General features: G+C 37.4%; 1 protein-coding gene across 2 annotated transcripts in view; it reads left to right on the forward strand.

Annotated features, from left to right (window-relative positions):
* Positions 1–7694: 7694 nt before the first annotated feature.
* The window catches only part of LOC126470300 (host cell factor 2), a 280358-nt gene continuing 272424 nt past the window's right edge, over positions 7695–15628 (forward strand). For both annotated transcript variants that reach the window (XM_050098071.1, XM_050098070.1), the window contains exon 1: positions 7695–7877. In XM_050098071.1, coding sequence (XP_049954028.1) covers positions 7718–7877 — 160 coding nt within the window. In that variant the 5' untranslated portion in view covers positions 7695–7717. The remainder of the gene's footprint in view (positions 7878–15628) is intronic.

Consider the following 15628-nt stretch of genomic DNA (forward strand, 5'->3'; position numbering starts at 1 on the left):
TTTACGTTTCAGCCCCATAATCTCATTCAGTAACACAGTGATGACCTCATCTGCACAGTCTTCATTCCTAAATTTTAAGCCTAATTCGTAGTCATGGCATTCATTGCACATCTGGATCTTTCGTTCTGTGATTTCATTAACACAGCTATAGCGTCCTATAATCTTGCATTTTACTCACATGATACCTTTCGTCGCACTTTTTCCGCAGGAACAGATGTTTGTACTCATTTTTCCCGAATAGCCATGAGACGCTGTGGTTGCTTCACTTGAGAATTCACTTACATGTTTTTCCGTTTTCGCGTTTGTTATTTCCACCACTTTTGTTATTATATGACACGAATTACACTCAGTTTTACTGAATAAATATAATACTTTGCGTTTCAGACACTTTTCTCCAGAATTATTAACAGTATTTGCAGGACGTCTAAAATCACAAGTTACACTCAGAGCCATCTCAGAAGTCTTCTCATTCCACATCATTACTGTTTACCATACAAATTATCTATAGAGCACGAAACTAATTAAACTAAAGATGTGGGTATTAGCAAATCATTAATTTGGAAAGGATTAGAATATATTTATAATAACTTGGAAACTTCATCCTATTATCCCATTCTTAGTTTCTGTTTTTCCACAACACAAAGACTTTAAAAACACACACAGGATCTAATTTCCATTTTTAAATTCCATAACCATGGAGTAAAAATATCTCTGGAGTAAGCAATGCGTCCTGCACGTGTTTCAACATTAAATTGCAAACGTCATGCGATATTGGGATGACATTGTTTGTTCTTGCGACAGATTCGAAACTTGTAATATTACACTTTTTGTTGCGTTTCCACCATTTATTTATTCGTAACAGCGGTGAAGAATTACTGTAGTAGCTACAGGTGCAAAGAGAAATAAACGAAAGGAGAAAAAGTTTGGTGTTGTATGAATACTTCGACGTACCGCTACCGTAGTGTGCTGTTCTGGTTGCATTTTGAATAAATTTTTTAAATCTATTATTATTTACTCGAAATATGTAGGATTGTCGAGCAAAGTCTTTGCTTCAAGTTATTGTCCATATCATTTGATCAACATGCATAAAATATTAGGACATAAAGTCCCATCAAACTCCTTCATATGTGCCACTGTCCACTTCCCTTCATGCTGTTACACGATCTACATCTCAACAGATGACACTGAGGAGCTAAAATAAATGTTATGGGGGCAACTGTATTGCAACTTTATGCAATCTTCATTTTGTGTGGGAGGGGGAGGGGGGTGGAGTGGGAACAGCGGCGAGAAAAGAGTGAAATTCGTCAAATATATTTTTTTATATTTGGGATACATTTAGCTCTGTAGTATATTTAACCACTGATCAGCCTTTTTTCAGTTCTACTTAGTCTGTAATGTAGTGGGAGCATGTAAATTAAATGTGCAACATAAATACATCAGAATGTTAACAGTAAGCAAAATTGTGCTCTAGCCTGCAGGAGTGAGGAAAACAAATATACAACCACCGGAGAAAAAACGATGAAGATGCAGATGGTATAATCGCAAATGTGCGGCAAATTTAGTACTTTTTGGAACACTTTCAAAGGCACCCGCTTGCTATTAAGCCATTTAGCAATGCTATAACAGCAAAAACATTACGACAACATACTCGGCAATTCGATAAAGTTCCGTGTAAAGCATAAAGATAATAATGGCTGTCCCAGATATCAAAAGATGAGTGCACCTGGGCTTTGAAACTGCCTCTTCATTTTCACCGTCCGAGGTGGCCAAGCGGTTCTAGGCGCTACAGTCTGGAACTGCCTCGGGCATGGATATGTGTGATGTCCTTAGGTTAGTTACGTTTAATTAGTTCTAAGTTCTAGGGGACTAATAACCTCAGATGTTAAGTCCCATAGTGCTCAGAGCCATTTGAACTTCTTCATTTTCCTCTTCAGAGATAAAGAGTCCGATTTATTCCATGTATCAAATGTAAATTGAGTCTGTACCAAATCCACCACACCTACAAAGAGACTGTGTGCTAGTGAGGTAATGACATTCTAAAATCTTTAAGGACAAAACCTATAATGCTCGAACAGTCCATGGGTGTATGTAGCTGCCACCACCCTGTGCAGAGGTATGGGGTGCTAAAAACACTGGTGCACAGTTCGCACACCATCTCTGACGCAGAGAATGTGCCCCAAGAGCTGGAACATCTCAAAACTGTATTCCGGAAAACCGGGTACTCGGAATGGCAGATCAGACGCGCTCTCCACCCCAGTTCTACAGTACAGCGTGTGGAGACGGAAGAAGTCACGGAGAGAGAGATACCTACTGCCTCTATACCGTATACTGGCACACTATACGGGAAAATAGGACGAATATTGAGGAAACACCGAGTAGGAACTGTCTTTTGCCCACCAAATAGAACACGAGCATTAATGGCAAGTGTCAAAGACGATCTCGGTTTGCGGAAGGCCGGCATATACCAGATTCTGCGCCAATGTGGGAAGACTTATATTAGACAGACAGTGCGCACCATCTAAGATCATTGCTGAGAACATCAGAGGCACCCTCGACTTGGGTACCCCAACAAGTCGGCGGTCACAGAGCACTGTTTGTCCGAAAATCACGAAATCGACTACCAAAATACCAGGATCTTGGCACAGACATCTAAACACTGGGACAGCGTCGTTAGAGAAACTATCGAAATTAGTACCAGGGACGGACTCATCAACCGAGATTGCGGCTACAACCTCAGCAGGGCATGGGAACCAGCATTGAGTCTAATTAAAAAGACGCTCAGCAAAGGAAACGAACGGGCGACTAGGGCGGACGAGGCAATTACACCGACGCCACCACAGACGCCGAGGCCAGCGTCTCACCGACCGCTGACTCGCGGGCGCGGACCGCGGAGAGAACGCCTCGCGAGGGGAGGGGATTTACACAGCTGCCCACCCTCAGGAGCACAGTTCGCCAGCGCACCTGAAGATGGCGACATTTCTGATCGCTGAAATATTGTGCCCGTTGAACACTATGGACTGGCATTACACCCGTGGACTGTTCGAGCAAGAAATACGCTGGGAGAAACTGAAGAATCAAAACCTGCATGTTCCGGGGTCACGTGACCATGGTGGCTATTTATGTTAACACAATATCTGTTCTGCGCATCCGAATGTTCACTGCAGAGCTATTTGAACTCAATGGCGTCACTAAAGCTAGCAGTTTGGAGTAGCAATATGGCGGCGAGCGCAAAGGACGCGTAAACAGTGTTTATTTACTGATGAAACCCTTGTATGAAGTGGGTACAGACTGATCCACAACTGGGTTGCCTTCACAGTTTTGACATATTAGTCAATACATACGTCGTATTTGGCTGTAATTTTTCATACAGCAGAAGGACCATGCAAGGAAAGGAACATGTCTCAATGCAAACATAACTAGAAATGTCTTACCTTTTTTTGCTTTTGTGTTTTATGTGAGTCTAAATACTTACATTAGAGTTTATCTTCTCCGAAATTCCTGAAGTTTTCAAACAGTTTATGTATTTTTTAAGTCCTTTAACAATATAATATTAACAGTTGTAGCTTAATAATGTGCTTTTAACCAGCTTTCATCACCTTTGGTTTTTCTTCTAATAGTATGCTCTTTATGAAAGTGCTCTTATAGGTAGAAAGTGCTATTTGTCATTGATAACAAGTGTCTTTATTCATTTCAGTGGTCTGCAGTCTGCCTTATAACTTGATGTGCTTCTCATAACACGATTCTATATTGTGCATTTTAAACTCAACTAGTGCACGAATATTTGCCCAAATACAGGACTCCAGATTTGTCATGATAAAAGCAGAAAGTCTCTTCATTATACATCTGTTTCGCTCAACCTTTTCATTATGTTTCAAAGCTTCCAAACATGTCGTTTCTGAAAGAACATGGTCAATTCTTACTGTACCCAGCTGATTGTATTTAACAGCTGCTGTAATATGTGAAATGTAAAATTCGTGCTTTTTGACATTCGAAAGGAAATTTTGAAGACTCTCTTCGTCTGCTTCCCACCCATGCCTTCCAAAACCGTCATTACACATTCCAGATAGTACACAAAAAAAACAAAAGGTTTTTTTTCCTTGCAACATTACCATTTTACCATGGTTTTGCAATGTACCATTGTGTTTGGAAACATCTTACAAAATTTCCATTATATTTTTTAATAGACAGACTTGGAGTCAGCTTTCGTTCTTTCACCAGGAGTTTATCTTCCAAAGAAAGACATGAGAAGGATGCAGGGTTTACAATTAAAAACTTCATTGGATCTTGTGATGAAATAAACGTGTCCATGGCAGTTTGAGGTAGTCAGTAGTACCATGCTTTACAAGATAATGATTTAAATATTAGACAACTTGTAGTTTTCCTTCCGACAACACGGTGACAAGACAAATTGACGATGATCCCTCACACATGACAGGGAACACCGAAATATACTTAACTAATCAGTTAATCACTACCACTACCAACTACATTTTAACTATACAATTCGTGTTCCGGGTTTCACCATGAGGAGGCCTAATACTGTTCATATGAAAATGTACAGACAAGCTACGGAACTGCCAACGTTTGAAATAAGTAAGATTATTAAATTTTAATCTGAGGAACAATGAAAATGCATAGGCTATTTCCTATAATCTTGCAACAACATCGAATGATGTAATCACATTCATTTTCTATGAATTATGAATGTCTTCATGTTTGTTGTGTTTTAAATAAACACTTAAATTAAGAGTTAATGGTTGCTCATCTTACCTGGCTTGCTACTCGTGTGCTGGTCGATATGAAGTAGCACTGTGTATTAGAGAACTACTGAATAACTTGTTATTGCACTTATGTGTGTATCCACCTGCTGGCGAGACGTAGAAAAAAAATCAAACATTAGCTTTTAACAACTGCATTCATGCTGTAGAAACCCCAGTCCACCACGTGAAAGAAACAGGCTTACTGCTCATGCTCATATCGAGCATGGAATTCCAAGCTTGTATTGGTTGCAAAGCTAGAAGAGTGATGCATTATACTGGTTGGTGCATACACGAAGTTTAAACATAAAATATTTGAAAACATTTATGAGGTTGTATGATCAGATCGGATTAAATTCAGTTTAGGCGAATTATTTTACAATTGTTTGAGTAGGCTCAGTCTTAGAGCTTTAATGGACGCTCCACCTCTGCAGATAACCTTGTTTATTCTGTGTACAGTTTCAAAAGTCATGTAAAACTTATTGTCCTTAGTTGTGGTATAGACAAACAACAGTTTTCCATTTTTTTGCAAGACATTTGTATTCCTTCTTACTAGGTGTTTGCAGTGCTGTGTGGATGTAAACATGAATGGAAATGTTACATAATGTTAAAGTCGCAACATAGCAAAATATTAGGGTACTTTGCGCTGTAGAACCTATGAAATGAATAATATGTCAGGGACTGCTTTCTTATCTTGTATTCCTTATTTGGAAAAAATGTGATAAAACAATTGCTGGGCTGGGCTTTTGGGGGGAAGAGACCAAACTGCGAGGTCATCAGTCTCATCAGATTAGGGAAGGACAGAGAAGGAAGTCGGCAGTGCCCTTTCAAAGGAACCATCCCGGCATTTGCCTGGAGTGATTTAGGGAAATCACGGAAAACCTAAATCAGGATGGCCTGACGCGGGATTGAACTGTCGTCCTTCCAAATGCGAGTCCAGTGTGCTAACCCCTGCACCACCTCGCTTGGATAAAACAATTGCCCCAAGTACAATAACTTCATATATCCATTCCAAACAACACGCTGCAGTGCTCATGTGATGCCCCAGAGTGCTCGATATTCCTAATAGAAATGTGACGCAAAGTGTATCAGCAGAGCAAACACCAAGCACGGGCTTCCTACGTCAACATAGCTGCGCATGTGCCATAACGCCTGTTTTATGGTGTTCACTGGAAACTGCTCAAACGAACCTAGTAACACACACAAACTTCCTGATACCACTAGATTACCTCACCAAACGTCAGACCTCAGTAAAAGCTACATCTTTGCTTGTCTAAAAATGTATGCCTGTGGTTTAGACAACGTCCACTGATCTTCAAGTTACATGGAATAGAACATAATCATGATAGAAACCCATATGCAGCTGTCTCGAAGATTGGTTGAACACAAGAAACTGCACTGAATTATTCCTATTCATTGAAAACTATGTAAATTACAATTGCTTAAAAGCCTACTTGTGTATAATAAAGTTGCTGGAATCTGCCTGACTATATGACAGTAATATGTAGGTACTCATCTTGAAATTCTTTCTGCAGTAATTTTAAATGAAATAATCATATTTAACGACAGTATAGTTCTCACAGTACAAAGAAATCAGACTTTCACACTATTAATGTTGAATGAACAAATGAAGTTCATAATAATAAAGAACAACACGTCTTTAACCACAACTCGTGAATTTAGTAAAACGCACGATGCATTTCGAGACCTGAGGGTTGACCTTCAGATGCTTTTACAGTCTACATCACCTTTACATCATTTCGTTTAATTCTGGGCTGTTTCTAGTTGTGGGTGTATGATTATGGAGGATGTTCATGTATAAGTACACACTTTCTATTAAATAGCAAATTTGCACAAATATTTTGACACAGCACATTTTATAACACAATTCGACACCATGTAAAGTTGATGTAGACTGTCAAAGAACCTGGAGATGAGTCCCCAGGGCTCGAAATGTATCGTGCATTTTAATAAAATCATGATCTGTGGCTAAAGGCATGTTGTTCTTTATTATTACGGAAGTAATACAGTCACAGAAGAAACACTGCAACCAATGAATAAAATTAAATTAAGTTCAGCCTTACAGAATTTTTTTTTCACTGATGAACAACTGCATGATAGAATAGTCGTCCTAATATAATGGACAGAAAAATGTAAGAAAATGACGATAGTCTTAGCTGTTAACAAAATTTTGCATGCATTTCATCTTCCAAAAGTGAAAGATATATCAAAGAAAATATTGCTTAATTTCAGTCTTAAACTGATAGAAGACTTTATTTCTTAATTAGAATGATCGAAAGAAAAAATTATGGTATGTTTATTTCGTCCAGTGTGTCTACTAGATTAATAAAGGAGTTAAAGAAGCAGCTCTTCCCATACGTGACATTACACCCGACACATAATCTCATTAAGTACTTAAACATCTATGAATTTATAAGATGCTTTAGGAATTTTACTTTATAAATGTTTTGGCGAGTTTGGGTATGTCAGCGTATTTATTCACACGTAATTTCTTAAATTTAAAAGCTGAAGCACAACTATCAAAACTACACACATAACAAAACAATTGTACCTTTAAGTAGGTATCTATTTGTTTCAGCTCATCTAGCAAAACGTGCAAAGCTATAAATATAAACCGTATGTAAGAGAATTACATGACTCTGACAATTTATCTATTTAATACAAGATCAAGTTTCAGATATTGTTCATGAACTGCACAATTCTCTCTGCAATGCTTTCGTTGCAGCGTATCTAATGTTAAAATCCATCGTTCCTTTCAATTAATATATCGCGAAAGTTAAGAAAATTTACATAATACACTTTATTCTGTGACAACACTGATGTAGAATATCTCCAGTGGTATAGTCCGTGATCTCTGGTAGTTCTCGTTTGTTTATATCTGACGCTGAGAAAAGCGTCTGTAGCGGCCCCGAACTGTGCATCTTACGGGATAATGTGTTATGGCGGTTCCTATCTTGAGGTGGCAACGAATCACAAATTCTGCAGGGCCTCAACCTCGGCCGCGGCATGGTCACAGGGCAGTGGCGATTAAAGATTTGATGGTGGTCTTCGGAGGAGGGAATGAAGGCATAGTAGATGAGCTGCATGTATTCAATACAGGTAAGCGTTGTTCGGAATTCGATACGAAAATGGCGCTTGTCAGGATTTTCATAACATTGCGTATTTACTGCCTTCTGAACAACCTGAGGTCTTAATGACACTACATTTTTGAGTACATGAACATAAGCGGTTTATATTTGTGTTACAGGATACTTATTGCTATTGTCTTCGCAAGATTACATGATTTGGCGGTCTTAGTATTCAATATGGCAGCCTCCAGTTAGAGACATGATCTGAAGTCTGTTAGGTTAAATGTCAACTGTCTTTTGTTTAGTGACGTAGTGTATCCGCGAAGTTTAAAGTTCGAAAACTGCTGCCAGGTGAAATGTGTACTCTCTCGTGGGCATAAGATTTAGGTTTTGAATTTTCTCATAGGTATGAAAATTGTACTTTCGATCTTGTTCGCGACGTAGTTGAAGTTCTAGAAGTGAGAGTTGGTTAGGTTTTTTATACGGATGTATAAATTGTATGACTTTTGGAGTGAGTTGATTTGTTTGTTTATGTCCACCATTATTGGTTTTCATGTACAATAAATGTACGATGTCTTGTGAAAGGTGGATAAATTGTATAGAGTGCTTGATGGATAATAGTAGGGAGGAAGTCATACAGTTTTTGTATATCTAGTAAAGTGGAAAGTATTAAATGGAAGACTGGTATTAATGTAGATGTGTTTCTATGGATTTTGTTTCTAGTTATATGTAGTAGATAAACGGCTGCACTTATAAATACGAGCAATTCAGCATCAATTCAGATTTAGTATGTTTTGTGATGGTTCTCCAATAGGCTGTTTCATTCAGTATGTTGAGTCCTAATAGTATTGGAAATAACCGAATACTTGGTGTGTGCCGATGTTGCCTTCAGTTTTGTGCCAAGAGGTGAATGTTTGTTAATTGGGAAAAATATTTTCTCGCGATATAAGACATTTGTTCCCCATAAATATCAATACTACATATGTGTAAACTTTTTAAGAAAAATAGTATTGTTATTTAGTTTGTTTTGAAAAGTTTAAAATGTAACTATTTTGCCCCACGATAAACAGCTTAGTTATCTTAAAGTTTTAGTGGTTGATGACTCAGTTTATGATTACTCTCAAACCCGCACTCCCCACAGAGCTTTCAGTTTTTATTAAGACTTTTTAATTGCCTGTTAGCTTGAAGATACATTTATTAGGAGCGGCTACTGGATGTATGGGTTTCAGTAGTTAACTACATTTCATAATATTTAGAATCACTAGTAGTAGCCTACATTTTATTTAATTTAGAATTAAAAAATGGCACTTGGTCTTCTGTGTTAGTTTGTACAATATGTATATAGGTGGTATTCGTAAGTAACAACTGAGCCATAGGTCTTTTGTGTTAGTTTGTACAATATGTATATAGGTGGTATTCGTAAGTAACAACTGAGCCATACAATAGCGTGGGATCTGTGTTTGCTCCATAATTAGCACTTTTAGTTATTTATAAGTAAAACTGAGAGGTAAATTCGAAAAGCTTCTTAAGCTGGGTCTCGTAGTAAGATTTTGGTGCATATGTAGTATGTAAACCATGAAAAATGAAAGAGCATTGTATAACTCATACTAGTTTAAAATGTTGCATACATAACACAAGGAAATGCTGATTACTGCTGATGGCTGTCCATTTCATTATTTATCTATATTTGATTTTTGCCTGTGATACTTCTGTAAAACATGCAAGTCATGTTACATAAAAATACCTGACAATGAAAATGTTTTCTGTTATGGATATTGACTTTTTTTAAAGCTCTGTTGGTGAATTTGGCACGATCTTACAATGCCGGTGGAGTCTGAGATAATAATTACATATCACAGAAAATTGATTGTGTCTGTGAGAATCGGGTACCCTTTTGAACAGTTGTTTAGCTGATAAGCAAAGTATGCTGGTAGCGTACATTTTGTAAATATTGTGTACATACGCAATTAAAAAGTTGGTTAATGAAATATAGCATGTTTACAAAGGGCATATATTTTGCATATTTACTTTCATTTTATTTTGGGATAGAAATTTCTTTACTTAGATATGACTAAGACTGAACTGAGTAATGTTATTTATCTGGAAAAAGCACAATGGCCAGATAAAATATTGTTTTTAAAGAAGGAAAAAAGTCTTGTGTTGGTTCTGGAAAGATGTGTATTGAGACCAGATTTGGAGATTTGTAGACAAGTATTGCATGAAGCAGTAGTTTCACAAATATTTCAAGTGTTTGTTGATGTGTTAAACATTTGTCGTGCAGCTCCTGAAACCCATGGTTTGAAACTAGCCCACTGCCAGTACTTTCTTTTTTGTATTGCATTAAGCGATATATGCACATAGGTTTTTTTTTCTCTCCATTTTAAACATAGCTACTGAAAACAAAACGGGTGGTAGAGTACTGTGAGCAGTCTAGTTACTTGTTACTCTATGCTAAATTAAAGGCAGGATAAATGTGTACCATATTTAAATTTTTGTAGGGCAAATAATATTGTTTGTTAGTCATACACTATTGGTTAAAGTGTGTGCCAAATTTCATGGTGGTATTCTAAAGGAAACACCTGTAAATAAATTTTGCTTTACAGCTATTCATATTGCTGGCTTTATATCAACTGCACTTGATTTGTAAACTGGTTTGATCAACATCAAACCATTGTTGAAATGAAATTGACTACTAATTAAGCACACTTCACTATGTCATTTAAAAATTGTACTGAACTATGCCATATAGCAATTAACATAAATAATGTAAGGTATAGTATGCATTTGCCATTTTATATAATTTTTAACTTATAGTAGTTGTAGCTCACATTTATAGAACAGCTGTGTGCACGTGCGTGCGCATTCACTTCTATTGTGACAGTAATTCACTTCAGTAGATATGAGTTATTGAGTTAAAATTAGCAAAGCACTGTGAGGGAAAGAGGATCAGTTCCACTGTACACGTATAACTCTTTAAGCACATGTGCTCGGGGAATGAAGTGGCAGAAAACTGCTGGTGTCATGAGGTAAAATGCTTATTGGCCCAATAAAATGTTCAGAGGCATACGTTGGAATACAAGAAGCACAAAGTGCAGCCCACAAAGTGGAACAATGTGCTTGTCATATTCAGACATGAGCAGTTGAATGTTCTATTGGGAAATAAAGCATTTTGCATTGTGACACCGACACATTTGTACCACTTTGTCACCTGAGGATGTCCATAGAGAATGAAACCATATATTAATAAATGCACATGATAGTCAAAGTGGTTTTCTTAACATTGATATTAATTAAGTATGGAAGCAGAACATGATCAAATATTAACTTCATTCCAGTTATTTGAGTGGGGTAAAGCATATACACCTTGAGTCACTTCTGCATGACAAATGATGAGTGTGCAGCGTAAAAGAGGAGTTTGGCAAAAAGTTTTTATTAAAGCCGTATCAGTCACAGGGACACGGGAGTTTCTGGATTTATTCTTATGAGCAAAGCCAGAGGCAAAGCAAAACTTGATTCTGATTTTAAGGATTTTGATGTTCATAAAATTAAAGTGGGGCCAGATGCTAAATGCTTTTCAACAGATTACAAGACATGTTGCTTGTGCCTATGACAACAAATGGATGGGTTCTGTTGTACAGAGAGATGAGAAAGGAGAAGTAGACCTTTTGTTCACAATCATTGTGGACCAACCCTTTCTTTTTCATAATCAAGAACACCAGATAAATTGATTGTGCTAAAAAAAATTCAACTGCCACTGGAAGAATAGACTAGCAGGTGAAGAACTACAAAAAGCCTCTGATTATATCAGAAAAGAACATGTTGTTACATCAGTTATGTAATTACAGCTTGGAAGAACTAGGTTATACCATTTAAAAGAAATGTGCAATACATAATTTTAGACAGGTTTTGTGTGGATCACCATAACATCTTTCGTATTAAAGATGAGAAAAAAAAAAATTCTCTCTGCAAGGCACCCGGATAACACATAGTTAAATAATAACGGCTAAATCATTGTTTAATTAATTATATTTATTGATAATAGTGTATTATCTGTAAAAATGGAGGTATAATTATTAGTAGTTTCTGTAAGCACGAGTTACTGTGTATGTTAAAACATCTTCACAGTTAACATGGGAAAGCCAAATGTGAATTTACATTTAAGTCTAAAATTCTAATGATGTCATAAATTGAGTGGCATTAAATACATGTTAGTAAGAAGTCCAAAGCCCTACAGACTCAATAAAATAAAATTTATTTTTAAATGTTCCCTATGGAACACCATCACAAAATTTGACACACACATTAACAAAAAATGGATGACTGACATACTCCTTTTTCTTCAAAATATAGATCAGATTTTGAAATTTTCAAAATTAAAAAATTCACGTGGGGAAATTCAGCATTGTTATGAATATTGTCAACCAGCACATACTTCCATAGCTGATAAGAAACTAAATATAATGGTGCAAATTTTGGACCTGTAAGTCATATACCTTCTGAGACGTGTTTTTTTTTTTTTTTTTTTAAAAGGTTTCAAAATGTAACAAAAACTACGTAACTTTGAATGATTTAAAAATTGATAACTAAAAAATGAACAGTCCAAAAATTTTTAATTTGGGATTTTTCATGTAAACAACTGTCTAAAAAAAAAATAAAAAAAAATGATCAGTCTGGGATTACAAAAATCAGTTAGTGGATTTGATATGGGCTGACCTTATTATTTTTAATGCATTTCGATTCACTTGAGTTTCACACTACATAGCACTGCATGCAGGTTGTAGCATAGTTGATACGTTAATACTGTAATGACAGCTTACCTCTATTTTAATATTGTCCTAACATTCTTGGATATAGTGAAACAGTTCTCCCATGACTATTTATTTATATAGTTACTCATTCCTTGAGGAGTTGTCAGGCCAGAAATATCAACAGCCTGTTGTTTGTTTGGTATTGGCAAGGCTACTTGACATATTGGCCATTGAAATTGATTTTGTGTGAAAAATGGTCATTGTCCACACAGCTTTTGAAGTGTTGCCTGTTTGTATGTCAAGACCAGAGCAAAGGTCATTGCAGTGTCCTAAGAAAGGCCTCATAACAGAAATACACAGTTGCAGGACTCTGTAGTCGATTAGCCTGTAGTAAGAATTTGAGATTGTATGTGATAACTACTATGAGTACTATAAAATTCTTCTTCTAGTAAGCAGCATGAATCCCATGGGAATTAAGTCTATAGAATATCTCTTTCTGCCTGTTCATTGCCTTTGTTAGTCTCAATTATGTATCTACATCTACATTTATACTCCGCAAGCCACCCAACGGTGTGTGGCGGAGGGCACTTTACGTGCCACTGTCATTACCTCCCTTTCCTGTTCCAGTCGCGTATGGTTCGCGGGAAGAACGACTGTCTGAAAGCCTCCATGCGCGCTCTAATCTCTCTAATTTTACATTCGTGATCTCCTCGGGAGGTATAAGTAGGGGGAAGCAATATATTCGATACCTCATACAGAAACGCACCCTCTCGAAACCTGACGAGCAAGCTACACCGCGATGCAGAGCGCCTCTCTTGCAGAGTCTGCCACTTGAGTTTGTTAAACATCTCCGTAACGCTATCACGGTTACCAAATAACCCTGTGACGAAACGCGCCGCTCTTCTTTGGATCTTCTCTATCTCCTCCGTCAGACCGATCTGGTACGGATCCCACACTGATGAGCAATACTCAAGTATAGGTCGAACAAGTGTTTTGTAAGCCACCTCCTTTGTTGATGGACTACGTTTTCTAAGCACTCTCCCAATGAATCTCAACCTGGTACCCGCATTACCAACAATTAATTTTATAAAGCTAGCAAGCCCAACATAGCTTCGCAGTTGTTAAATAAATATGGGATATACATCTGTCGCCTCCCCCCCCCCCCCCCCCCCAAATCTGCCCATATCCTCCTCTGCCACCCCCCCCCCTCTCTCTCTCTCTCTCTCTCTCTCTCTCTCTCTCTCTCTCTCTCTCTCTCTCTCTCACTCTCTCACTCACTCTCTCACTCACTCACTCACTCACACACACACACACACACACACACACACACACATGACCGACCTTGAGCCTTGTTTAATGTTATTGGTAACGAAACCATGATTTTGAACTGAAACTGCTTAAAAGTAAATGGGTATGTCTTTTGAGATCATTCATAAAATGAACCCACACATTTTCACAGCATAGCATTTTCTGTCTCGCCCTGGGTTTTAATAGAAAACCTGTACATTGTTGTTTAATATAATATATAGTCTGTGTATCTCCAAAAGTTTATTAGCTTTTCGAGTAAAGCTTAGAAGTAGATCATTCAAGAGCTTTCAGAAACTTTTGGTAATAAATTTAAACTATGACTTGCCTTCAGCTAGTATAAATAGGTGTGTGTGGGGGGGGGGGGGGGGGGCTTTCGACAACTCATCTGCTGTTTGGTGGGTGATCACCTTTACTTCTAAATTATTTATAGTTTCAGTTGAAAATGTTCGTTTTACAGGTTAGCTTATTTACCTTTTCCATCCACCATGCTGGTCACATTATTCTATTTCCAAATTTTATGTCATAGCATCATATTGAGTTAGACATTACCACAGTCGGAAAAAGATTGGACAGTGTAGCTCCTTGGCTGTATCGGTCATTGTGGTTCATTACATGTACCATCGATAGTCAATTTTTGTTCAAATGATATGGAACACATCAGTTTACAGAGTGCATAATCATTTTTTGTAAGTATGCCTACAGGCTGTGTATATGATCTAACACGCAGGCTTCAGCTGGATAAGAGTGAACTTATTAGTCTTTAATACCATTTGTAAAATTGGTGATACAGTTGAATTACTTTTTTCCTTAGTTACTTTAAAATCTGTGGAAGATTAAATTGGAATGGCTAGCTATAAAACGAATTTCCGCCCTTCTCTGCGATCTTGCGATGGTTTATTGTGAATGAAACACGGTAGTATATTACATGGTTTAAGCTTTGCAGTGATACCCTTCATATTTAATCAGTGAAGTTTGTAAGGTTGATCACAAATGGTGTTAATGAATACTGTGAGCTTGCTTTCCATCCTATTTATGCATATAATCTTTATCTACACAAAGCAGATTTTTATTGGAATCCTTTATAAGTTTACTGTTATCTGTGATACTTCCATGCAGAAAATGGTCAGTGTTGGGAGAGAATCTGTAGGTGCTGCTCATGTTTTGACACAATTGTTCATGAATTGTGAAAATGTGACAATTGCCATGGTTCCTTATTTAGAGAATGCACACTGCCTCCTGTAACTTCCGCCACTGGAGTTCGTTGAGCATCTCTGTAGCACTCTTGTGCCAAATAAACAAACCCATTTTGAAACTTGCCTCTCTTCATTGGATCTTCTCTCTCACTTCTATCAGTCCTACCTGGTAATAGTCCCAGATCGATGAACAATACTCGAGAATGTCGGAACAAATGCCATGCTTTCCCTACTGTTTGTTTCGTGTGGTCATTCCACATAAGGCTGCTCTGGATATTTACCGCTATGTACTTTGCGGTAGGTACTGTTTCCAACAATTTGTCATCAGTGGTGTAGTCTCACAGAAGTCGATTTATTTTCCTATTATGTGCAATATGTTAAATTTATTTATGTTCAAGTTAAACTGCCACAGCCTGCACCATTCATCAATCCTCTGGAGGTTGTTCTGTTAATAGATACTGTCATTGGCCTTGTTGCTTTCTTATATACAATTGCATCATTTGCGAACAGTCTTAAAGAACGTCTGAAACTTT

The sequence above is a fragment of the Schistocerca serialis genome, chromosome 3 (assembly GCF_023864345.2).
Source record: "Schistocerca serialis cubense isolate TAMUIC-IGC-003099 chromosome 3, iqSchSeri2.2, whole genome shotgun sequence".
In the NCBI taxonomy this organism is placed as follows: Eukaryota; Metazoa; Arthropoda; class Insecta; order Orthoptera; family Acrididae; genus Schistocerca; species Schistocerca serialis.